This window comes from Cloeon dipterum, chromosome 1 (assembly GCF_949628265.1).
Source record: "Cloeon dipterum chromosome 1, ieCloDipt1.1, whole genome shotgun sequence".
NCBI lineage: Eukaryota > Metazoa > Arthropoda > Insecta > Ephemeroptera > Baetidae > Cloeon > Cloeon dipterum.
The window spans coordinates 1,059,206-1,085,778 of NC_088786.1; the positions used below are offsets into that span (position 1 = coordinate 1,059,206).

Sequence of the window (26,573 nt, forward strand, 5' to 3'; positions counted from 1 at the left end):
CCGCAGAAAGACGAGCAAAAAACCGGAACCTTTAGCTTTTTAGTCTTAGCAACCGGTATAAAAATTGACTAGAGTAAAAAATCGCGCATAACATTAATGTGCATAGCTCTACAAACAACGAAATTTTCATTGTCAAATTGATCGTTGCCCTTTTCTTTCAACAAGCATTTGGTTGTTTAGCAATACACAATTGTTACGCCTCCAAGAATATTTAGTTAGTTGAGTCACTCATTTTGAATACCGGTAATAATAATTGGATAACCGAGAACCTGACCAGACCTGACTCACTCGCAATCACTGGCTGTCCGGAAATTTTGATTTCTTCTGACTTTGACGCTGAGGAGCAGAGGAGGAAGATTTCTTGGCGACCTGACCTGTTTGCTGCTTGCTGGTCATCTTTCCATCTCCATCAATCAAGGCAAGTTAGTAGATAGGACGGAAATCTTGTGCCTACAATAGCTGGGCATATCTGCGGCCTGGTCTGTAAATAATATGGAAAAGCTAAAGTTTTCACCGCCGAGTTACAGGTCTCGCCACCACTAGTTTAACATGAGATCACCCTTCTCATCTAATCATAAGAACTGACGAGATGTGAATGATGCATAATAACGCGGCAGAAACTGTAGCTTTACCATAAGCACACGCTTCACACAGATCTAATCAAAGGTATCCCATGTAAACACACACCAGTTATTAACGTTTTTAACTTATTTTTTCGCATTGAGCATATGTATTTGATCATTTTTTCCACACTACGTGCATGCAATGTACATATGAATTATTTATACGCGTATGTATGCCACAAAGTTTGCAAGCCTACCTCTCTGTTTCGATCGGAGTTAGGCCGCTGCTTGATTAGAGAGGTATGTTTTTTGACAATTAAACACGAAAGGAATCTGGGTTTTCGGTCCAAATTTTTAACATGGGCTCATGGGAAATGTTTTAGCTTGCTTCCTCAGGGCTTTAAAATATTTTAGTGCATCTTTAATTCTTCTCTTTCAAAACTTAAACAGAAAAATACTTTTAAAATAAATGTTAATTAATACGAAAATCTAGAGCATAAGAAATGTTTTTCTTTTTCGAGGGGGATGAAGAATTGCAACTTTGGGCTAGAGGGTAAGCACCTCTAAAAAATCATTCAATTCAGCTTAAAGGGAGGTTGGGTCTAGTTCATTTTGTTTAGTTTTTGCGATTCTGATGGTTAAAAATGGAGATTATGCAGTTACAAAAAAATCGATTTTTGAAACATTTCTACTTGCTCGTGTTTTTAAGTGAATTTACTCGTGAATAAATATTCTATCTCTGTGAAATTTTTCGCCTCCAAAGTTCGGAATTGTCATGGGACTACTTTTGAACACATTTTCTAATTTTCAAAAGCAAATTCTAGAATACACTTGGATTTTTTTAATTATTGAAACCTTCCTTTTTGACTCATTTTCAAAGTTTTTGGAACCATAATAAAAAAAGTAAAAGATTAACATCTCTTTGAATAAATTACGTGCTTAACCAAGACTCAAGCCAATTAACCTCTATACAACGTTAAATTTTTTAAAAGCTAATTTATCTAATTCCTATTCGTTAAATAAATTGAAAAATATTGGATAAAAGCGAGTACCTCCACAAACCTTAATGTTCATAATAATATATTAATATTTTGTCGAAACATCCGCAAAACACTGTTTTTTTTAATACAGTGGTTTTTTCCGGAAAAAAACGATTTTGTGTGCGAATCCCGATCCCAAAAACCGGAATCCGGTTTTTCACACGGAACCGGAATTTTTTAACCGGAACAGGACCGGACAGGATTTTCTCCAAATAGTTAAAACAAGAACCGGAAACAACCGGAATAATTTTTTCCGGAACTGGAAAGACAGGATTGGAAAATCTGTTCTTGTATACGCTCTAATTTTAATTTCGCCTTGAAGGTGTCGAATTTAATTTAAAGAGGAATGATACTGCAAAAGCCTGGAAAATGCTTGTTGCCAATGCATAAACTCGTCCCTTAGGTTTCAGTTAAAGCTTAAATTGACCTAAGAAGCGCTGTATTTTTTTGAGAAAATTGGCTGGAAATGGAAAGGGCTGTCTCCTTACTTGAAATCCGATTTAATTTCAAAACCATGAGTTTCCCCAATAAGTGGCATGTACCGTTGAACAGATCTCGACGAGAGGAATCGGAATATGCCGAGAAAATATGTTCGAGCACTGTAAATTTTGGAGAAAATTGGCAAAATTTGAATTTTTATTGTAGGAAGGTCATTTTTTATTATTGCAAATTGTTGAACAAATTGTTTATCGGTCAATTGTTGATGGCATCCAACAATTCAAATAATTTTCAATTGTCGCCCAATATCATTTTAAAGCCTAAATTGACCTAAGAAGCACTGTAATTTTTTGAGAAAATTGGCTGGAAAGTTGCCTTGCTTTTCAAATGGTAATGGCTGTCTCCTTACTTGAAATCCGATTTAATTTCAAAACCAAGAGTTTCCCCAATAAGTGGCAAACACCGTTGGACAGATCTCGACGAGAGGAATCGAAATATGTCAAGAAAATATGTTCGAGCACTGTACATTTCGGAGAAAATTGGCAAAATTTGAATTTTTATTGTAGGAAGGTCATTTTTTATGATTGCAAATTGTTGAACAAATTGTTTAAGGCATCCAACAATTTAAATAATTTTCAATTGTTGCCCAGCATCATTCCACTTTAAACTAAAAAATCATCTTTTCTGGTGCATTGTTGTAAAAATTTTAAAATCGGGGCAGTTTTATTCTTGATAGATAATGGCGGGAAAAAGAGACGCTGTGCTCGGGTCAACAATTTTTAAGCTGGTACATCCTGTCAGCCATATTGGGGATTTTTGAACAACAAAAAGCACAATGAATTTTCTACCTGAAGCCCAAGCAGCAAAATACATGAGGGGAAGGATAGGCAGCAGCACAAACAACCATTGTTACAAAATATGTGTCCCGTCCACTGACCTACACCCTCCTTTTTGTCTCGTCACGATTCCTTCTTTGTATTTTAAAATTTTCTGGCAATATTTCAAGTAGAGCTCATTTTCTTAAATATTTCTCAATATCTGCTTTATTATGAAATATTTTTATTGCCTCGTGTTGGCGAAATATGAACCTTGAAATCAGGGAACAATGAGATTTCTAAAGTAGAGCGCAATAATGTTTGTTAAGGGCACAAAAGCTCATACAGAAATATCTCTCCCTATTATGTCTCCAACATAAAGGAGACCCACCAGCAACATACAGGAGACCGGCCAGCAGGTGTTCCTAAAGAATGTGATGCAGGTGGTTACTACTACCCAATAAGACGCGGAGGGTTTAACAAGACAGCGCACAAGGGACAACAATGAGCTTTTGCCTTCTGACGGTCGGCGTTGACCGACACATTTTCAGCGTCAGCAGTCTTTTCGCCCCCGTATTTATTTAAGAACGCCATGTTAAATTGGTCCGCGCTGACGCTGACGGTTGGAAACGGTCGAAAAAGCTCAAATGATCAGGTGCAACCCGTACCAATCGAAAGCTTAAGAGTTTATCTATTATAAAACGTCGGAATGAAACCGGTGCTAAGCGCGTTCTTCGAGAAAACCGCGATGCAAAAAGATGGAATTTGATTCGCGTAAATGTAAACAAGAAATAAACAGTAGTTAAAAAATGCGACCACTCGAGTGCTTCAGGGTTCCGAATAGAGCGTATTCAAGAAAGGTTTTTCTGTTCCTGTCCTGTCCTGTTCCTGTTCCAAATTTGGATTTCCGGTCCTGTCCTGTTCCTGTTTTTCCTGTTTTTTTTTAATTTAATTCCATTTAACAAATTGATCTTTTATTAATTTTTTTACCTGTTTTTTTGTTTGCTTTTAATTATTTGAAAATTCCATTTTAACAGATTTTCAAAGTTTTTGAATTGTGTCTGTTGATATGTAATTCCTAATTCCTTTTTATGAACAAAACGGTAAATATATACTATGCACCCCGCACAGAATTTAATATCCAACAAAGTGTTTTCAAAAAATGCTTAAAATGAAAAAACTGCAGAAAACTCCGAAAAAATGTTATTTTTGATGCATATTATTGTAGATTGTTTCGGTAAAAAGCTTGTTTTTTTAATACCACTGACTATAATTAAAGATTTGTGCTTTAAAAAAAAATAGAGCAAAATTGTTTACGCCGTGGAGAATTTTTAGGCTAAATGTTTAGCTACATGAAAAAAAGTAAACGTCGTAAAGCAGTATCAAAATTAAAAGATACTTCCGAATTTTCCCCACCCGGGTTTTATCGGGTTTAACCAGGCTAAAAAACCCACTTGTTTACCCAAGGCTCCAATATTTTCAGTATCAAAAATAAAAAAATGCTTGGAAAATAAAAATTGTTTTTTGCTGTTTTTTTTAACGCTGAAAAGGTAGTGCTGCATTTTTGCACATTAAAGTGGAATGATAGTGATTTTTTTATTTTAAAAAATGAAATTTCATGTTAAGTTAACCCTAACCGACCTATTTTTTCCATGTACTTCTGACCAAAAGTGCCCCAAAATCTAATTTTTCGAATTTTACCGGTTACGCCCTCTTTTTTTAGCGTAGGAAATTAATTGCTTCCGGGGTGAGAAAATTTATGAAAATTTAATAGTGAGAAGATAAAAAATAGTGCTTTTGAGTCTTGAAATAAATTTTTTATTTTTTCAAAAATTGCAGATTTTCAAAAGGGGTCTGTGTTTGGCTTCATTAAAATTCACCTGTTCATAGTAGCGTTAAATACTGCCTAAATTCAGAAAGCTGATTAAATTTCCAGTTTTTCCCCACTCAGCAAAATTTTCTCAAATTTAAAATTTTCGAAAAAAATTCGACTGAAAATTTCACATGTCCGTTAAAGAACGTTTAAAATGTTTTGGGGAAAAATCAAAATACCCAAAATTAAGTTAATTTATTCAAGAATCAACTCAGAAAAAAATGTTTCTTTCATTTTAATAATTTTAATGATTTTCAGAGGCAAACTCGGACCCTTATGGCCATCAGAGACTGCGTATAATATAAATAAATTTGTTATTGATTTTCAAGGACAGATTCATTGGTTACCATGTGCGAAAATTTCAAATTTTTCTGATAATGAAAACGTAATTAAAAAGATAATTGAGTTGCGCGCCGGCCACCTTCTGTAATGCAACCAGAAGCGACGGCGTGAAACGCCCCCCTCTGTTGGCCAGCAGCGCTGGGCGCTGACCAATCAGATTGTTTTTGCCAATTTTCTCCGAAATTTACAGTGCTGCACTATGTTTTCTCACATGATTTGGAATCCTCTCATCGAGATCTATCGGACAGCCAGAGTCTTTTTTTGGGGAAATGCGGAATTTCAGAGAAAACCGTGATTACACAATTCCGTTGAAAATTCTCCATTTAATACAATGCTAAGTTTGAGGCCGATTTTCTCGAAATTTTAAAGTGTTGCCTATCTATTTTTTTAACTGTACATGATTTTTAGGACCCAATCTGTATGTGTGTTAAAGGATTTTGCGGGGAAATCCACTATCATTCCTCCTTAAGAGTTTATCTATTATAAAACGTCGGAATGAAACCGGTGCTTCGAGAAAACCGCGATGCAAAAAGATGGAATTTGATTCGCGTAAATGTAAACAAGAAATAAACAGTAGTTGAAAAATGCGACCACTCGAGTGGCCGTGGACCCTGACGAATAAAATATGTGGCTCAGGGTTCCGAATTTTCCCCACCCGGGTTTTATCGGGTTTAACCAGGCTAAAAAACCCACTTGTTTACCCAAGGCTCCAATATTTTCAGCATCAAAAATAAAAAATGCTTGGAAATTAAAAAAATTGTTTTTTGCTGTTTTTTTTTAACGCTGAAAAGGTAGTGCTGCATTTTTGCACATTAAAAAATTGGTAAGTCCCGGGCCATGAGGATTAAATTTCTTCGTTTCTTGAAAAAAATGCAGTGAATATCAAATTTGAAAAACCCCAAAAAAATACCATATTACCCCCCAATAAAAACCGGGCAAAATGTAAAAAAACCCGGGTTTTTCGGAACCCTGTCAGCGGCTGTGGCCTGTGCACTGCCGCTTTCCAATCTCATCCTAAGTTGGACAGCAAAATTTATGAAGCCACCCGCGCAGTTCTTCGAACGTGCACGAGTTTTTTTTACAACATAGCTCGGAACCCGATTCGTGCCTGAAAACAAGCGCTAAAATTTTTCTCGGTTGTCGGCAGTAAATCATACCGAGAAGGTAGGGGTGGCCATATTCAAGTCAGTCGCGATCATCGGTCATTGCTTGCTAGTTCTCCGACTTGCCGCTTCAGAGAGGTAGCGCTGGATGCGTCTTCCCTTGCTGTTTAACGTGTGTCAACTAAATTCATTCGACATATTATTACAAAAAGTGCGAGAATTATGCTTATAACTTTAAATAATTTTCCACTGCTACACCAGAGTTGATTAATTTACGAGTCATGAGTTGTGAATGTGCATCCTATGGTTGTTTCAGGCTAGTTCGAGAGTGCCTGGTGTGAAGATTTCGGTCCGAGCATCATGGCTTCCTCCCTAGAAAGTGAGGACAAGAGGTGGCTCTTCACGAAAGAGCATATTCTGGAATGCACGCCTTCCAGAATTGCGGGAGTTCCTTACGAAAAGGAATTATCCTACCGGCAGCAAGCTGCCAATTTCATCCAGGACATGGGTCAGCGCCTGAAAGTGTAAGTAAAATTCAAACATTGCACGAAAGTCCAATATTTCCAGAATTTTCCACTATTACCGTTCCATGCTGTCCACTTTCCAATTCAGAATTGATCTTTTTCTTCGTTTCTTTTGATTAATTTCCATTCGAATTGTTACAAATTGATAATTTTCTGGCGCTCTGAGATTAATGTATGTATGTATGTATCGCATCTATTGCGTCATCCAGCTTGCACACGCCGCAATTTGTTTATCATATTGTGTCCTCTTTTGGGAAGGCAATGTTGATTTTCTTGATTTTTTGTATGTTTTTATTACGATAATTTGATGGAATTAAAGAATATATTGGTTTGCCACGTGGGAAAGCGGTTAATTCTGATGCGACCTTAGTGGTGAGTGAAAGACTCAAAGTTCTTTGACCCCTCTGGTCGCTGTATAATATTTTGTTTTATTTATACGAACATACATACAATATTTCCACTCTGAAAATTGGAAATGGATCGCTGCCGTGTAAAAGTTTATTTATTTACTGTAAGTCTCCCCTCTTTTTTCATAATTTTGTTAATATTTGCATTATTTATGTGTCTAAATTTGGCAATACATGAGGCAAAATAGCCACGCAGAACATTAATATGTATAGATAATTTTTAAACTAATTCCACAACCATTTATTTATCAATTTAGGGAATTTTACCTGGAAGTTCGAACACCTAAGCGAAAAATAATTGATTATCCGTTCAATGAGAATTTATACGGCAATGCTTGTTGCAAATACATGCACGAATTTATCCCTTAAGATTATTTTGAGGCCAAAATTCACCTGAATTTTCGAGGAAAGTGGCTGCAGAGTCAACTTTACAGTTTCCTCACTTGAAATCTGATTTTATTTCACAACAATGAGCTATCATAATCATACGCTGTTGTTCGTCGAGAGGAACCAAAACCGGCCAAGCGCTGAAAATTTAACAGTAAATTGGAAAAAGAGGAAATTTCACCACAGTCTAGTTCTTTTTTTTTTATTAAAAAATTTGTCGACACAATAAATCAAATAATTTTCATCTTTCCCCTTCAATTTATGAGAAATTTGTCCAATACGCTTAATTATTAGCCACTAATTGAATGAAACCAAGTAACTGGAGAAACAGGTGCTCAAAAATGTAAAATGGATGTGTTAGAAATAATATTTGTTACTACTTGTACATTTCTAATTTACTTTTGTCTATTTTCAGTACCCAGCTGTGCATAAACACAGCCATCACGTTTATGCACCGTTTTTACATGCACCACTCGTTCGTCAACTTCCCTCGGAACGGGTTGTGCTCCGCCTCCCTTTTCCTCGCCGCAAAAGTCGAGGAACAGCCACGTAAGATGGAATATGTGATCCAAGTGGCTGTTTACTGTCTGCTGAGATCCGAGGTGAAAATTGATCTCAAGCAGGAGGTAATATATATCACTATTTTAGAGGGACTCAGGATGGGATGGGACATGATCAATCTACACCAAGACGGGGGCAGCATTAAAATCAGAAAGATCCTCAACTTGTCGGTTTGAGGATAAAAGAGCGATATTTGATATAAATGAGCTTTCAGTTTCACAAAAAGGCTAATTTTAAAAGTAGAAATTTGTAAATTTTCGAAAAGGGGTCTGGAGGAGGGGGGAGGCTGAACCCCCGTCTCCTGTCCCGGCTCTTGACACTGGTAGAGAAGAACAAATAATTATTAAATCATGCCCTTATTATTGCAGTCCTATAACAAGGTGTTCGGACTTATGGTGTACTATGAAAGCACCTTGCTGCAGACTCTGGGATTTGTTGTGGCTGTCGACCATCCACACACATACGTGGTGAAGCTGTGCCACCTCGTTCGAGGTATCTTTAACTTTATTTATTATCTCTGCATTTATGGTGCACATTCCTTGTTGCGAATGCATGATATTATCCCTTAGGATTCAGTGGAAGCCAAAGTTATACTGCATTTCCCGGCAAAATCCTAAAGCGCGCACACACACACACACACACACACGCACGCACGCACGCACACACAAACACATGCACACACACGCACGCACACACAAACACACACACAAGCACCGCACACACACACACACACAAACACACAGTTGCAGGTCTTGGGAATTGTTTTCAGTAATAAAAATACACAGATAGCACTTAAAATTTTGGAGAAATTTGGCATAAACTTACTGAATGCTCAGCATCCAGCGTTTCCTGCTGTCGATTTTTACTTTGTTTCAGAAGGCGACCGTCACCCTTTTCATTTCAGAAAACTGAAATGTGCTTGTGAAAAAAAATTATTTTCTTTTTTTGTATATCAATAAAAACTTCCTTCGTGTTGGAGTCTCTGATAGTCATTAGAGTCTCCGAGTTTACCTCAGAAAAAAAATGAGAAGATTCTCGAAGAAATAAACTAATTTTTGTATCTTTATTTAACCCACAAAATTTTTAAGGTCCTCCAACGGCCAGTATGATTTTTTTAGTACAAAAAGAGGTAAATTTGAGGAAACTTTAATCAGCTTTCTTGATATACTGCTGATTTTTAATAAGGCCAAACACTGACACCTCTCGAAATCCTGCAATGTTGGAAAAAAAATAATAATACACATGGCCATTTTCTTAATATTTAATTTTCATCATTTTTCTCAGCCCGGAAGCAAATAAATTCTTTTCAAAAATGAGGGTGTAACCGGTAAACTTCAAGATATTGGAATTTGGTCGGCTTTTATTTATGTTGTTTAATTTTTAACAACAAAAAAATTGGATTCTTACTATCAACTTGTTATTGCCTCCAACACTTCAAATAATAATCAACTATTGGGAATAAATAATGAAAACAGGCTAATTATCATCATCTGTTGTCATGTATTAACCGACTTTAATGAGTAGTGCTACCTAGTTCAAATTTCTAACCATTGTTTGTTTTCAGCCAACAAGGAGTTGGCCCAGACTTCATACTTCATGGCGTCAAACAGGTAGTTATTATGACTGCCATATTTATTGTAGTGTTTTAATATTTACTTTTGCAGCCTCCACCTGACGACGATGTGTCTCCAGCATCCGCCATCAGTGGTTGCTTGTCTTTGTATTCACTTGGCCTCCAAATGGTCCAACTGGGAGGTAAGAAAAACCTTTTATCACTATTGGTGGACCGACATAACCGTAAATTTCAGAGTTCATGTTGCTCAACGAAAAAACAATCTTACAAATTATTATTTATTTAATGGACACCATCATTTCACAACTCACAGTCAATTACAATCCTTTTCTATTAACAGGTTGCTTGGGATAATGTTAAATATTTTTTTAACCCGTCGAATTCTAGTCCCCACTTGTGCCTAGGAAAATGCGGAGTGGGTAAAATAAAAATTCATTAAACGTCTTAAGTAAGCTTATATTCCCAAAGAGTGGAACATCTCTAATTTGAAGTTTTAAGCTCCTTTTTTTAAAAACAAAGAGTCATGATGATACTAACACTTTTACAAATTAAATTACCAATATTTTTTTTCGTAAATGTAATTTAAGAAAGTTTTGGATATTTGATCAGTGTTCAGTTTTTTGCTCAACAAATCAAAGCTAGTAATTTAATGTATGGAATATTTTTCGCTACTTGCTGGGTGGCACCTTTCCAGCATGCGTGATTTGGCATCACGGGACAAATGTCCAGCGTTTCAAAAAAAAAAAAAAAAGTCCTCGGTGCGGAGGCAAGTGATACTTGAGTGGGCTGGGTGTCTGTGCGGCCTGGTGCGCCCATGCTATCCGTTCGCGGTGTTATTGGGACCCAGGTTTCAGCATTCGTGCTAATGCAGTGCGCGCCCTTCCCGGTCTGAGAGGACAGGGATAAAAAAACAAATAAAGTGATTTTATAAATATAGTAGTTAATCTCTCAATTAAACCCAAATTTTAATCAAATAATATATATAATCCGAAAATAAAATACCGGCTGATATTAAAATGCATTGAAATCAGAGTTGCGAAAATATACCGCCCTTATTAATAAGATACAGAGCAGTGGTAACAAATGTTTTTTTTTTCAATTTTAACCGGTTTCTTGCCGGCAATGTTTGCACCTCAGTTTTAAATGATTATTTGCTCGTGACCTCAACTTGAAAAATTTCAGTCAGTAATATTTTTATAAATGGAGGCAGAAAATGACAATTTAATAGAACAAATCTTCATTGTAGAGGAAAATTGACCACTCCGGCCACAAATTTAAGATTTTCCAAGGGTTAAATTGGGGAAAATTCATTTCTTGCGCTAAAATTTGAATCAAATAATTAAAAGTAAACAAAACAGGTACAAAAATTAATAAAATACCAGTTTGTTAAATGGAATGAAATTAAAGAAAAAAAAACAGGAAAAATCAGGACAGGACAGGAAATTTTTTCCCGGAACATGTCGGGAAAGGAACAGAGAAACCTTTCTAGAATACGTTTAAAAATAAATCGTTAAAAAAACGGTTGGTAACCCTGATTGAAATGAAATGAAGATTTTAATTGTTAGGCGCTGAGATAGGCAATAAAATCGGGTCTGGGTTGCTTCACTAGGGTCACTGCCCGGTCAGCAAAAATTTGAGTTGATTAACGCTCTAGTTCACATTCACAACCCAAATTTCAGCTACTTTGAGCAAACACTATTTTCAAACCAATCTTATTAAAGTTCAGATTAATTCCTGAAAATTTCATACTCTAAAATCATTGGGTCACCATTGTATTCGGTTTTTTACCAGAAAAGGCTTGCTTTTTGTTTTGTCATAATTAAAACGTAAACTCTTTGCCTCTAGATACCAGTGTCTCACGAGGGCAACCCCTGGCACCACTACGTTGACCCCAATGTCACTCCGGAGTTGATGGAGAGTCTAACTACAGAGTTCCTCCACATCATTGACAAGTGCCCGTCCAGGCTCAAAAGGATGAGCAAGGACAAGACGGAGGACAATCTGATGTTCGGTTCCCTTGAGGTTGGTAAAATTGACCCCACCATAAATTTTTGTATTTAAAATTTAATACAAAAAAATAATCTTGTAGCACGGCGTAGCACTGTACAAATATTTTCTTTGCAGGACTACGAAAAGAAGTCCGGAGACAACAGCTCGACTAGTGCCAGGCCCGATGCCAAGTTCGACGACCAGCGGAGAGTGACCGACAAGCGCCCGCGAGAAGCTGCTGCTGGAAAGGATCTGCAAGGGACCCGACCTTCTACTCCGAGCGGCGCTGTGACGTTGCCGTCTCACCACCACAACCAGCCTCGGAGGGATGCGCCCGCTCAGAAGAGAGATTTCGCTGGTGTGCCGAAGCCAGCAAGCGCCATTCCCTCAGGCAGGCTAGATGGCCAAATGGCACGCAATCGCGATGAACTGTCGCAGTTGATGCAGAGCCGGCCTCATCACAACATGAAACGGCCTCGCGAGGGCGTCAACGGCCCCAACGATCCTATGGTGCCGCAAGCCAAAAAGAGCAGGGAGGCAGTCCCACCCCCTCCAGATTTTTCCAAACGCGGAGGTGTTGGTGAGTTCGACGCGTTGCGGATGGGCAGCGTGAAGAAGCAGCCGGAGCCGCTGATGAAGATGCCGGCGCAACCCGCGCCTCAGCAGAAGCACTCGATGCCCAAACCCACGAGCAGCCGAAATCCTGAGCCATCGCACCACGCTCACAATCCTGACAAAGCCACGACGACGACGGTGGCGGCAGAGGCCAAGCGGTCGAGCGTGGATTTCACTTTGAGCCACATTTTCTCCCCCGAGGGTGGCAACCAAGAAGAATCTTCCGTCCCGAACGATGTCACTTTCAGCATGGAGCCGCCTGCCGACGGCAGCCCTGAGGTTCCTGACCTCATTGCGATAATCGCCGATCATTATTCTTCGCCCGACACGCGAAATAAAGAACTCGACCTATCGTCGGTGGAAATTCCTGAAGAGCGCCCTGAAAGCCATATTTTCGACTTGGCTCTCAGTGGTTGCTTACCCAAGATCGTAGTCCCGTCCGTCCCACTCACGCCGGGCAAAGACACCTCGGCGCTGCCTGTGGAGAAGCTGCAAACTGAAATGACGACCCTGCTGGGCGAGTCTTCAGCCATTCCATCTCCCATTGCACCCGTCAAGGTAGAACACAAACCCAGCATTTTCGACCCGATTGACGAGCCTCCTTGTGCCACGCTTCCTGCGGAAGTCCTCGGCAGCACCGAGCGACACCACAAGAAGAGAAAGAAGGAGAAGCACGGTAAGCCTGTTATTAAATGCATTCGATTTTGTCCAATTTTCATTTCATTAGAGTAAATAATTAGAAAGTGGGTTAAATTTCAACTGGCTTTGCATTGCAGGCAAGAAAGACAAGGAGAGGAGTAAGGACGAAAGAAAACACAAACACAAGAAGAAGGACAAGTCGAAAGAGCGGCACAGAAGCGAGGAGTCGTCGGAGCCGTCGACGTCGGCGATGCCAGCACCCCCGACCACGCCCCTCAAGATGTCGATTCCCAAGGACAAGCTCGAGTCTCCGTTGGGCAGCCTCAAAATCAAAATCCCGAAGGCCCGTGTGAAGGTGGAAGAGCCGATCGCGGCGCCCGCGCAGCCGCCCACTGTGCTGCCCATCAAAATCAAAATCGGCAAGGAACTGATGACCGAGCGCAGTGTGTCCGGCTCGGACGTGAGGAAATGCCAAGACGGCAACTCCCGAGGCCGCAGCCACAAGTCTAACGGGCACCAGGACGTGCGAAAGGTACGTGGAGGCCATAGCGGACGCGCACTAGGCAGATTTTCGCAACTGCCGCCGTTTCAACAGCATCATTTCTATGCCTACCCTCCTCCTGCCCCTCCCCCGGCCCCGTTCTTGAACTTGTTCCGTCACCCCGACTTCTTACAGATCCCTCCTCCGACGAGCATGCCAAACTTGCATCAACCCCCTCCGCCCCCTTTACCCTCTGACCCTCCACCGGAGGCACCTCCCCCGCCACCTCCAGCGGAATGATTGGGTGGTGTGACTAGTCGAGAGATGTCAACCGTTTCTTGTAACCACTTTTAACCAGCTTGAGTTCTGTTGAATTAATTTATCCTGTGATCAAGTAGCTATTTGCTCATCTAGTCTTTCGCCTTATTTCTGTAAACGAGCAGCATGAGTAGGCTTTCAAATTTACAACCGCGTGAATGAATAAATAAAGATATATTTTTCCATGAAATAAAACGTGTCTACTATTTCTCTCTCTCTCTTTCTCTCTCACTGCACTGCTCTGCAAGGGCATACCCCCTCCACCCCAGCCTGTCTTGTTTTTCTGTCGCTTTTTCAATCATTATTGTCGATTTGTTTTCTCCATGTAACACTTGTGGTGTTTGGTGTGCTTTGCAGGCTGTGGACCAATAATCCAGCTTCGTGTCAACAGACTTCCCATGTGCAACATCGGACTCCTTCTTATGAAGCTCGTTTAAAAAAAATATTATTTTGCAAGACTTGCTATCGCTGCAGAAAGTTTGTTTGCTATTTTTTCTCTTCAACACGTGAAAAAGTTATTTTTTTACTCCGCTATGCAAGCTTTCGTGTGCATCCTAGAAAAACAATTGTGGGATTCAGAAGTGTTCCAAGTTTCAGCTAGCCGGTGTTAACCGGCATGCTTCAGCCGGATTTTTCAAATTTTTGCAATTGCTCTGGAACCTGGAAACCCCTGTGTATATATTATCATTTTCGCCTTTTACGTAATTTGCCTGTTACAACCGTTTAAACCGGTTTTAACCGCTGTCGTGTAATTTTCCGAAAAAAGCCGGCATTGTGCGAACACTGGGGTTCATTGAATCTACCACCAGCAGCTTTCCTTCCGTGTGCGCGGAATTAATTTTAAATATTATGTATAAATCACTCGCCATCGCTTTTTCCAAGAGAACGCAAGACAATCGTTCAATGCGAAACTGTTTTTCTTCCAACTCTCTCATTTCGTATTTTAGGATTTCTTTCGGCAAACACGCCAATTCATTTCGTTTACCCTAGTAGTAGTGTCAGAGATGGCAAAAAAGTGGTTAGTTTACACTGCAAGTCAGGGGTGAGAAAATGTCACCCCTGACTCGCAGCGTAGTGACTCGAAAAGCTGTAATATAGCTCAACGTGCCGGGAGGCGCACCGGCACCGACTCGCCACTTGCTTTTCCGCACCTTTCCAGCGGCGTCTGGCGTTTCAATCTTTACTGGAAAAAAGGCCTCGGTGCGGGGAGGCGAAAATATGGCCTTAAATCGGGCCCAAGCTCCTGTGCGGCCACACCATGTTATCCGCTGGATGAGTTATTGGGTCCTGGGACCCACAAGAAGTGCTGGGAAAAATTCCAAAAAAGATATGACGACGTGCAATAGAAACCTTGAAGTGTGAAAATTGCTGTAATTGACCAGTTGCATGTACCCTTTATAACAGATGGCGCAACCACAGACTCTTAAAAATTTTGCTTTGAAGGCATTTTCGCTGCGATTTCAGACTATTTTGCTTTTTTTTAATTAATTTGATTGTTTTCAGCACGTCAAAAAAGCAAATTAATTGAAGAATGCACAAAAGGCATCCAGCGGAAGTGCCTAAAAATCTAAAGTCGCCATCTGGCGCCATCTGTCGGCGGCTTCAAACACTTAGGGTGTATGCAACTGGCGACATTAACTTACATAATTATTTTGGATATTTCGTAATTAGGGTAGGTTACACGCACCAACTTTGATTCATTTGCGTCATTATTTATCTCATTTTAAGCGTAAATATTTTTTGAAAATTCTCACCCACGCTCGCGAACATCAATCTTGAAATTTTTTATTCCTTTTGAGGGCATTTTTTGCTACACAATTGATCTGTTCAAACTAGCTTTCCGTGTCAAATTTGGTTGGTGCGTAATGTTATATATGATTTGTGGTAGAGCGTTCATCGGGAGCGGGAACCAGCGAGATTCACGCTGTCCATTATTTATAACAAAAACAGGAAAACGGTTTTAATTTAAAGGGAGTGCTATTAATTAATACAAAAATCCGTGGGTTGTAAAATGTTTTACTTTTTCGATAGGTTTGAGGTAAAGCGATTTAGGGTTGGTGGGTTATTAAACCTTCAACTGGTCATGCAAGGTCGAGACGAGTCCATCTATTGGTAGTTTTCTCATTTCGGATTCCGAGATTTTAAATTGAAGGAACGACGAAATGTGAAAAATGCATTTTTTTATCGATTCTTGAAAATTAAAATTAGTTTTTAAAAGACTGCGAGTCTTTGGGAGTGCACGAGTGAAATTGAGAACTGGGAGTGAAAAACAGGAGCGGCAGCAGTTTTGCTCTCCCGATGAACGCTTTAGTCCGTAGTTTAATTCATCGATACTTTTTAATTGCATGAAGTAGTGGTTTAAGAATTGTTGATTATGAAGACTGATACTCAATCTTAACGCAGTAAATCACTGGAGTTTGAAGCAATGAGGTCCATCCACACTTAAAATTAAAAATATTACACTTCTGTTAAATACGTTAAATTATAATTACATGTTATCTTGACTAGTGTGGACCGAAAATCCTATAAATTGTTGCCATCATAGTGTGTAGCTTACGTTTTCATTTGAAACCTGACAAGACGGTTCATTAGTTTCACAAAACTCATTAAAAAAGTTCCTACTAATTTATTTTAGCTTTTCACCAATCAACCAATTAATTGCTCAAACACTAGTTGATATTTAAAATAAAATTTATCGTTTTTACAAATCGACTGTTACTCTGTATAGCGTTGGCCCGACTTAATATAAAATAAAATCTGTTTCAAATGGCACCTCCGCTACCTGTCTAGGTATGCCACACAAACAAACACAAATAATACGTGTCTGGCGTGCGACACCCACAGCAAATTCTTTTGTTATTTATTTATTTGTTTCTAATCATGACGTTCATAATCTTAATCATTTATTTAATTCGTCTTGGTGCTGTAAATTGTAAAGACGACTGTCGTTGTTTGGCGAAAGTCAGATTGGCAACGAAAATTGAGTTTGTATGTTTATGTTATAATTTTGCCGCACTAAGACGTTACGTTTCAACCCCAGCCCCCTAAAATTAAGTGTTAAGATTAGATAGCATGCGATACCCTGTCGTGGAAGCTAATTTAATAAAAAAATGTACAAAAACCCGCCTGCTTTCTATAATCTCGCATTTCCTCCACCCTCTAAGAAGAAAATGATCAATAATTGCTTCAGCGGAGAAAATTTTGGTAAGGAGAGTGAATTTTGGATAATTTATCCCTTAAGAAGTTGCTTAGCACATTTATCCTCTTAAAATTCTGGTAATTAGAACCCGAAATTTGGAGTTGCAAATCACGATAAATAAAATTTTGATTTTCTCCAAAGCAAAAGAGAAATTTCCACTACAGCTCATTCATGGTCATAATGGGACAGCTGTCGAGCAGTCTTTAAAAATTCCTGGGCTTAATTTACAAGATTGTAATTTAAAAAAAAAACCTTTAATCTAAATCTAGGACATCAATCGGGCTCATCGAGAGGAATCCAAAGCACACGCAATTTTTGAAATTGCGCCACGGGACAGGATACTAAGGTTCCCGTAATTGGTTTGTGATGAACATTTTTAAATGAAGTATTTCTGCTAGTAAAGACCGATTTTTTGTTGTTGAGACGAAGAAACCCTGGAGTTTCTGTATACATCTATCAAGAAATTCACCGTGTTTCGATGTATTATTGATGCTGCAATGAGAAATTAGCAGAGAATCATGAAAATACCTTTTTTTAACTCTTTCCTATTATTCTCTGTGGAAGGAAAGAGAAGTTCCTAAAGAGAGAATGAATAAATCATTTTCACAATATTTTCAAATTCGTTACACGGCATTTTGACTCTGAAATTACTTTTAATTTGTAAAGGTTTGAGGTTGAATAAAAATTTTCTCTGTCACCCTTTATTAAAAAAAAACAGCTTCTGAAGAAAAGGGATTGGATTTAAATTTGCATTAATTAGAGAGCACTCTGCACGCGAAGAGGGCGGCTGGTGGGCCAAAAATTAATTACCTTTTTACAGGAATTAGGGGGAGTATGCAAATAAAGAGAAAAATGGTGTGGAAAATAGCTCGGCGGCATTCCTGCTGGCGCGAATTCCCCGAGGACCAATTGCAGTGAGAACACACGGCGCACACGCACGCAAGTTCCCTCGCCGCACATTCATCTCAACTCAAAAACATCCAGCTGCTCGCTACACTTTTAATTAACACTAAATCGCCTAATTGTTCCCCAGGCGTTACTTTAATCTGGGACTAATTAGCGTTCAGGCGCACAAGCTAAAGCGACGCCTCTTCAAATTCGCCAATTTTCTTTCCACGCAAAATAAAAATGTGTTGAAGAAAGAAATGCAGCAGTTTAAATCACAACCTGAAATTTTTTTCAGTTCAGTTTAGGCAGTAGCATGGATTTAAAACTTTTTTTTTAAATAAGTATTTCAAAATTCCCCCCAAAAATAAGTTCAATCTGAAACGATCGACTGTAATGTTTGCCAACAACCCAATTTCAGAACTTTTTTTTAATTTTCTGCGTGGTTTTACAAAAAATTTGTAGGTCGCCTTTTTCAATTTTTTTAGAAGTTCTGATTTTTCAGGGTGATATAATTAATCCGCCGCGTTTTTTCAACTCGCAGCCTGTGGAATTCTGCATAAGAACACCGAGTTTCTCAATATTTTAGCCGCAAGTTTTTAACCTGGCTCCGGTCGTGCATGACCTTTTCCTTTAATTACGCCAAAGGTTGATGCAGTTGTTTTCTTTGTGTTTCATTCACCAACAGGACCTTATTTTAACCTCTTATGGTCAGGAAAAACTTCCGACTGGACCCTGCTGGCACTCAAAATATTAATAAAAATTTATTTATTAATAAACTGAAAATTTCAAAGTTCTTCGTGCATTTAATCAAAATAGATTTAGTTGTTTTGTGAAATATTGACATGAAAAATGTTTTTGCCTTGCAGACCTCCAAAACAAAATTCACTCAAAACTTCACCTTCGTGTGTATTTTATTATTATTTATTTCTATTCTCAATTTTATAGGTTTTTATTTTCACTCAACTATATACGCTTTTAGAACGGAAGAGCACCCCTCGTCAACTATAGCGGGCGTTATTTGTCAAGCTGCTACAAATTTTTCCTCTCGTGTCCAGTGATAAAATGGAAATGCGGCCGGCCGGCGCGCGCGGCACACTGCGCCACACAGACTTATTTCCATCATTAGAGCTCTCTCTCTCTCGCTTTCGGCTGCGGGGGATTCGAATTAGCTGCTGCTGGGTGTGTGTATGTGTATGCAAGCAGCGGCAAAAATAATTATGCCGGCATCTAGGGCTGCTAACTACCACCATCAGCGCGAGCAGCGCGCCGGCCGCCGACTAGCCCTGCCTGCAGTCGTTGGAGTCGGAATTGCAAATAAGAGAGCCGCCGCCGCCGACGCTGAATAAACACGCAGCCGCAGCATTTACATTTAAGTACAAGCTAAATGTTTTGAAATGGTATAATTTATTCAGAGAGCTGCTGCTTCGCCCACTCTGCCGGAAGCGCGCACCTTTGATTGCGTGGCAGTGGAGTATAATATAAATGCGAATTGGCAGCCATTCTTCTCGCCACCACCACCCCCGCGCTGTGTTGAGTTAATTTTGCTGAGCTCGGCTTGGAACAACTAAACGCATGACGTGACACCGGGCTCTGCAGCCTGCAAATTCTTATCTAATCAAACTACCCTCGGAAAATAAAAAGGATCTGGTTTGAGTTTCAGTTCGAGAAAGATTTTCTGCGCAAGGTCCTCATGTACCGTTGATTACCATTAAAGAACGTCTTAGACGAATTTTCAGAGCACGTCAATCGATTCTTGAGGGTCGATTTAGGTAAAGTGGATATTTTTCCGATTAAAAAAGTCCAGTGTGACGTGCGAACCTTTTTCCCGCCAAAACAATATTAATGCGAGAATTGCGCATGCGTGACAGTTAGCTGGATCTGACAAAGAAGTCATTCGTAGAGGTAGTCTTTCTGCAAGTGCTCACGCATGCGCAGTTCTCGCATTCTTATTGTTTTGGCGGGAAAAAAATCGCACGTCGTCGCGCTGGACTTTTTGGTCGGAAAAATATCCATTTTACCTAATTCGACCCTCGAGAATCGATTGGTTAGCTCAGAAACTTCGTCAAAGACGGTTTTTAAATTCCGTTTCGCAATGACGTGCAGACAAAAATAAATTGTAGAAAAATTTACGTTTTCAGGGGGGTTTATATAAGGGATTTGAAGAGTTTTTTAAACATTAACTATCTAGGGGAGGTTGAGACGAGTCTAGTGGTGTACGGTTTTTGAAAATCTGACCCTTTGAAGCTGAAGATGTGTGCATGTTAATTTTAAAACACCGAAAACGCACTAATCAAGTATTTTTGTTTTTAACAAAAAACAAGTCTCTCTCGGCGCAGTATCGCAGATCTGTATTATCTTTTTCTGTATAATATAACAGGGAGCTGTTTATTATTCTATCCGCTTTGTCAGAGATTTCATAAGAGCGTTTAAGATTTCTTGTCTGAATCATTTTTAAAATTGAATGAGATATTTTTGTGTATGATTATATATTCACCATATCCTCGGCTGGCCAAATTTTTATCGTTGTTTATTCTTGCCAATGTAATACAATCAGAAAAAACATATATTATTACAGCAAGAAATGGCACAATGTAATTTTTTATTTTATTTTTTTCTGCTACTAATTTTACATTGTTACAAGGTGAAATAAGTATTGTACTGAATTTAACTTTTTAATAGGAATTTTTTGTGTAATTCAAATTGCTACAGGTGCCTTTTCTTGCTTATTTTCTTTTAAATAGGATTGATACCGCAAATTCTCGGGTTCTAAAGGGTCAGAAATGCGAAAACTGCACTCCGCTCGACTTGGCTTGACTTCCTCAGGTGAACTGAATGGTTTTTGGGGTGCTCACCCTCAACTCTTTCTCACCCCTAGGATCCTAGGTTGATTTAAATTAGATTTTATTGAAAGAAATTAAAAAATACATTATTTCAACAACTCTTCAAGTGTTGAATATAATTAAAACAACCTCGAGTGGTCGCATTTTTTAAATAACTCTTCAAGTGCTTTGTCAATGGATCATGCGAGAAATTAATAACAATTATTAATTATTTTTCCAATAGATAAGGGATCGAATAATCATCACGATTGTGTCGGAAGCGAGCTAGAGAGCGTGTGCCACTATTTATTTATTTATTCTGCATTGCGTGACACAAAACTGATTCCCTATATATATTATGACACTCAGACAGGATTTTATCAGGAGTCGATAGCGAGTAGACGGACGTTTCCTGCGCCGAACCGAAAATAGATTGTTTCCATAATCACACTGAGCAAAGAGAGAGAGAGAGCCGGCAATAAAACGCACGCGCGCCCGACCAATTAGACGACGCGGCCGGTGAATGGCCGTAAAATTTATATTAATTAATCGTCCGTCGGGCCGCGGCACATGTCAACAACAACATAGCGGCCATCAGAGGAAAAAAAAGAGAGAAGACAGGTTTAATGTCTTGCTAAAATCCGCTCATCACGGCTGCCTTTTATTGCGGGCCATAACAGTTAAAGTTACGATGCAATATTAACGACGCTAGATGACAATTGATCAGATATTAAACGTATACTTCACTTTCTTTCAAACCGAGCACGACCTAAATGTTTTGGTTGGGAACGAATTTGAAAAACGATTCCAAGACTGGTCGTGCCCATATTTTAATGTGTCCAATCCCAATCGCCATAGGCTGATCGAATGAGCGCTGCGTTTTATATATATGAACAGAGGGGATTCAGGTCTTTGCCGCACTTTATGACAGGTAATAACAGTTAAATTTTTACGATGCAATATCAACAAAATAGCAATTGATCGTCAATATTAATCGAAATAGCACTTTGCACTAGGCTGATGGTGTGTGTTCCTTACTAATTTGCGGCTGTCCAAATATAAAAGAGCCGATAAACTCAAATATCGGTGCTGCTGTCACTGAAAAGTAATGAAAAAGGGTTGGTTTAAAACTAAATAATAAGGATTGGGAAGACAAGACGATCAAATTTATTTTAAATAAATTGAATGAAATATTTATTAAACACCAAAAGGTGTACAACAGACATAAAATACAGAGTAATTAAATCACATATCAATGCTCGTTTTTGCTTTGGCGGCTTGGCACAACGTCAGATTGTTCTTAACACATTCAAAAAAATGGTAAAAGTTAATTTGTTTAATATCACAGAATTTGCACTCGCAGTCCTCACTCGCGCAGGAGTGATAGGTCAATTTATTACAGATCAAATAGTGAAAACCGTGACAAGCGTGCCTCGTGAACATATGTCTGTTAATAAACATGGCTCCCTTCCAATTTTGGTTGACCATGGCGGGGGTGACGAAAAACCCCGGGTCGATTTCGGAGGCCTTAAAATCCTGGTTAGCCATGAACTTTTTAAATGAATCAGTCTCCGGCAGTGAAAATCTCATTTGCAATTCTTTTACAAGGAAATCAGTGTCTGCTAATTTATATGTCAGCCTGGATTTCATTAATTTGGATACGGAAAGAGCTCTTTTTAGGAATCTTGATTTGGAGGATTCTAATTTATTTGATTCAAATTAATTGGTTTTTATATTTTTTATCTGCCCGTACAGTAAAATTTTCAAGTATTTGGAGACGTTGGAAGTAAATAATTTAAATTTTAGGTTCCAGAGAGGTACATTTAATTTTCAATGCGTAATCCACCGTTGCATTATGAAAATAATTCGATAATTCAAATCATTTCCAAAATTAAAAGCTAAATATCTTCATTTTTTACCATTTTAGAGGGGGTGGGAAAGGGGTTGAAAGGGTTGTCCCCCTTATAGTATTTTGGCTGTCTAGGGGAGGTCATGGCGTGTCGAATGATGTGCAGTTTTTGTAAATCTGAGGATTAGAAGCTGAGATTTGGTGTTTTACGTCTACTTCGTTTTCAGATGCAATAAAATGCCATTAATTGTGTCGACTAAATCTCGGGTTTTAGCAGCCAAAATTACAAAAATTGCATACTTTTCAACTTCGATCGAAAGTGGTTTCACGGTGAATGACAGAGTCAACTCCGTGGCGCAGTGAGGTGCAAACTATAAAAAATGTAAAATATATTTTTAGGGTGCAAAAAGGGGGTTGAAGATTTAGCCCCATTAGACTACTTTGGTTATCTAGGGGAGGTTGTTATGAGAATAGTCTAACGGTGTGCAGATTTTGAAAATGCGACAGTTAAAAGCTGAGATTCGGGCGTGTAAACATACATAATTCAAAATCCCGAAAATTTTGTGGTTTTGATTTTTTTTCAATGAAAATCAAGACAAGACGCTATATTCTAAATGTCAAGTTAACCCATTTTTGTTATCCGCTAAACGAACCCGCTAAAATGGAAAATTTGGGGGTTTCCAAACGAATTTACTAGTCAAAAAAGGGGCCCAAAATATTGTAAAAAAATCAGCAAAATTACTGATTTATTAAAAAAGTAAAAAATAAAAAAGCCAAGTCACGGGTGTTTGGCGACAATGAATGTTTTGTGTTTTTTCTGGGATATTTTGGCACTTGCTTAAAGAGGAATGATACTGGAAAAGCCTGGAAAATGCTTGTTGCCAATGCATAAACTCGTCCCTTAGGATTCATTTAAAGCCTAAATTGACCTAAGGAGCGCTGTAATTTTTTGAGAAAATTAGCTGGAAAGTTACCGTGCTTTTCAAATGGCAATGGCTGTCTCCTTTCTTGAAATCCGATTTAATTTCAAAAGCAAGAGTTTCCCCAATAAGTGGCATACACCGCTGGACAGATCTCGACGAGAGGAATCGGAATATGCCAAGAAAATATGTTCGAGCACTGGAAATTGTGGAGAAAATTGGCAAAATTTGGATTTTTACTCTGAGGAAGGTCATTTTTATTATTGCAAATTGTTTATCGGTCAATTATTTAAGGCATCCAACAATTTAAATAATTTTCAATTGTTGCCCAAGTATCATTCCACTTTCATTTTTTTTTTTAAATTCGCTTAACATTTGTTTTTGATGATTTCTCTAACGGTCTGCGTTGCATTGAGTAGCATCCCTTAGTAAAGTACGAGCATATTTTTTAATTGAGAAAAAAGCCGAAGTTGAGCTAATTCATAATTTAGAGTAGTTATAAAAGCGTGGCTCGGTGTGAATGTAAATAGATCGAACTGCAGTCAACATTTATTGCGGAGCAATTAGGCCGCGAGTGATGGGCCGCAATTGACCCGAATGGCCCAGCGCAAAGTGCAAATTAGCGCATCTGCAAAAAGCGCGGCCGGTGCGCTAATTGGCTCTAATTATGTCCGCGGCAGCGAAATGCTAATCTCATTAAAGAGTGCACGCTGCTGATAAATGAGAGAGTCGTGTTGCGGTTGCGATGAAATAAATTTGCGTGCGCCGCGCTTTGCATAATGGAGGGAGAGAAAAAAAGCGGGCGCTAGCTCGGGCACGAGAAAAAGGGACAGAAAAGGCCGGCGGATCGACGCCGACGCGGCGCCGCTCGGTGTAAGAATGCCGGCGGCGCAACATTTTAATTGTGACGTCACTGTCCTACGGGGAGCAATTAGCTGCAATGGCGCTCGGTAATGAACAATTTGTCCTTCCAGTTGGCAATTCCCTGGCACGCAGCGCAAGATACCCGTCGGTACAGCCACGCGCGCATCCACCCCTAATACAGCCTTCGCTTCTCGCTGCTCGCCCCGTGCCAGTGGCGGAATCAGCACCACAAAACAAATTATACGAGACATTTCGTGAATGCGATAACCCATTTTTTAAGTTAAAGCTCCTCTCGTCAAGCCCGATTGAGTGAGGTCAAGCTCAAAGGTCACCAAGGGTCATTTTCGATAATTTCCAGGCGTTTTTGGCTTTTGAAAATCAGCGGCATACTTTAAAAAATAAAATATGTCCCTCAAAAGTGGTCTCAGGGTACGTGTGAACCTTTGTGAAAATTTCAAAGTGGTGTTTGGCTTGGTTTTCGAGAAATTGAATTTTTAATTTTGAAAAACACAAATTTGTCGAATTTTTGCAAATGTTGCGAACGCCAAATCTCGGGTTCTATAGGTCAGAAATTCGAAAACTGCACCCCGTTCAACTTGGTTTGACTTCCCCCAGTGAGCTGAATGGTTTTTGGGGTGCTCACCCCCAATTCTCACCCCCTATTGGCCATAATTTCATCCCCAAAATCAAAAAGTAAATATAAATTAAACCATCTCGAATTTTTGTTCCTTTTTTCAACGGGAGCCAAATGGGCGATACAATTCTTGGCATTATTTGTAATAAAACTTATGATTTTTGTGTGTGTGCATTGCAATTGGGGGGCGTATATTTGGAGATTTAACCATATCTGATGTGTGACCTCGCCAAAAGCCAATAAAGATAATAATAATTGGTTCGCACTGCGCAGATCCAAGATGGCGTCTGAATGTGGGAAACAAAAAGCGCTCTCTCTTTGGATTGCCGTACGAGTGTCAAGAGTTTGTTTTTACGACCCAAAAGACACAATTAGTACAAGAAATGCAAATTATACGTCACAATATTGACCAAAACTTGCTTCTTTTCGCGCCATACTCCACCGGACGCCATATGTGCGCGTCGCACGAATCTGGTCCCCGCTGATAAATGCTTTGCTGCGGTTCAGATTAAAAAAGGAGTTGGCTGCGGATCGGCCCGCCACTGCGGCAATTAATTTTTTTCGCCAAAGAGTTGAGAGACTTGAGCGGGGGTTGGTTGCGGCTGGCGAAGGGTTGGTTGGTCTGGTCCGTTTCAACGTGCGGGCGGGTGTGCGCGTCGCAGCTCCATAAACGCGGGCCGCTAGTGTCATGGCTCTAATTAAACGATATGAGTGGCTCATCAGCGCCGACATTCTGCAGTAATGAGTGCTGCTCGCTTCTCTCTCCGGCTCTCCCTGCCACCTACTCCCCCCGCCGCCACCGCCGCCGCCCCCTGTTCTTCAAATATGTCGTTTATAGCCCCCTTATTACACACCACGCCCATTCTGCCTCGGCGGGACAATTATTTTTATTTCTTATTTATTGCGCTCATCATGGTCGGGCCAAATTAAAAAGGAGCGCGCCCTCTGCTGGCCTTCCCTTCCCTTCCCTTGCCTCGACTGCGCTAATTGTGCTCAATTTGTCACTGTTGCTTTTTCCCTGCTGCCACTGTATGTAGATTAACTTCTTCGCTTGCCATTACGGCTTTTTCAGCAGCAAACGAGCTCAACTGCGCTCGCTCGCTCGCTCGCCTAATGAATTAATTAAGGTTTTTTATCCCTTTATAATTCGGATGTATCACAAGTTAGCCGCCGCGCGCGCGCTCAACCGTCTCGGCAGCCCTTCTCGTTCGCTCACTAATTGCGTTTGCAACTTTTCAACTCGACTCGCTCTCTCTCTCTCATCTCTCCACGACATTGTAATTCAAACAAATCTATTTAAACTCTCTGTCATTATGAACTCCATGTGCCTAAAAATCCATTCAGTTTACAAATTTTATGTTTTAACAAGATAATCTGACGAAATCCAAATTTATAAATTATACAGATAAAAAATCGAGACGATTTAAATATTCACTTTTCGACTCGGGGGATGAAATTTGGGGTTGAGCACCCCAAAAACTACTCAGCTTACCAGGGGAAGACAAGCCAAGTCCAATGGTGTATAGTTTTTGCATTTCTGACGCTTAGAACCCGAGATTTGGCGCTCGCAACATTTGCAAAAATAAAAAAAATTTGGTGTTTTTCGATTTACAAAATTTTTTTCTCGAAAACGATCGTGAAATTTTACACAAGCTCATACAAGTGCCTTGAGACCACTTTTGAGGGTCGTTTCGGATTTTTAAATTATGCTGCTGGTTTTCAAGGTTAAAAA

General features: G+C 39.4%; 1 protein-coding gene across 3 annotated transcripts; it reads left to right on the forward strand.

Moving 5' to 3' along the window:
- Window positions 1–262: 262 nt before the first annotated feature.
- CycT (Cyclin T) lies at window positions 263–14,639 on the forward strand. Of its 3 annotated transcripts, XM_065475910.1 has the most exons (10): window positions 6,286–6,385; window positions 6,491–6,698; window positions 7,908–8,118; window positions 8,422–8,545; window positions 9,618–9,663; window positions 9,718–9,808; window positions 11,472–11,648; window positions 11,751–12,906; window positions 13,007–13,401; window positions 14,026–14,639. In XM_065475910.1, the coding sequence occupies exons 2-10, from the start codon at window positions 6,535–6,537 to the stop codon at window positions 14,038–14,040; spliced, it is 2,379 nt and encodes a 792-aa protein (XP_065331982.1). In that variant the 5' UTR covers window positions 6,286–6,385; window positions 6,491–6,534; the 3' UTR covers window positions 14,041–14,639. The 3 variants fall into 3 exon arrangements, with proteins under 3 accessions (XP_065331981.1, XP_065331982.1, XP_065331980.1); XM_065475909.1 differs by lacking the exons at window positions 6,286–6,385; window positions 14,026–14,639 and adding an exon at window positions 263–418 and having other exon boundaries at window positions 13,007–13,863; XM_065475908.1 differs by lacking the exon at window positions 14,026–14,639 and having other exon boundaries at window positions 13,007–13,863.
- Window positions 14,640–26,573: the final 11,934 nt, after the last annotated feature.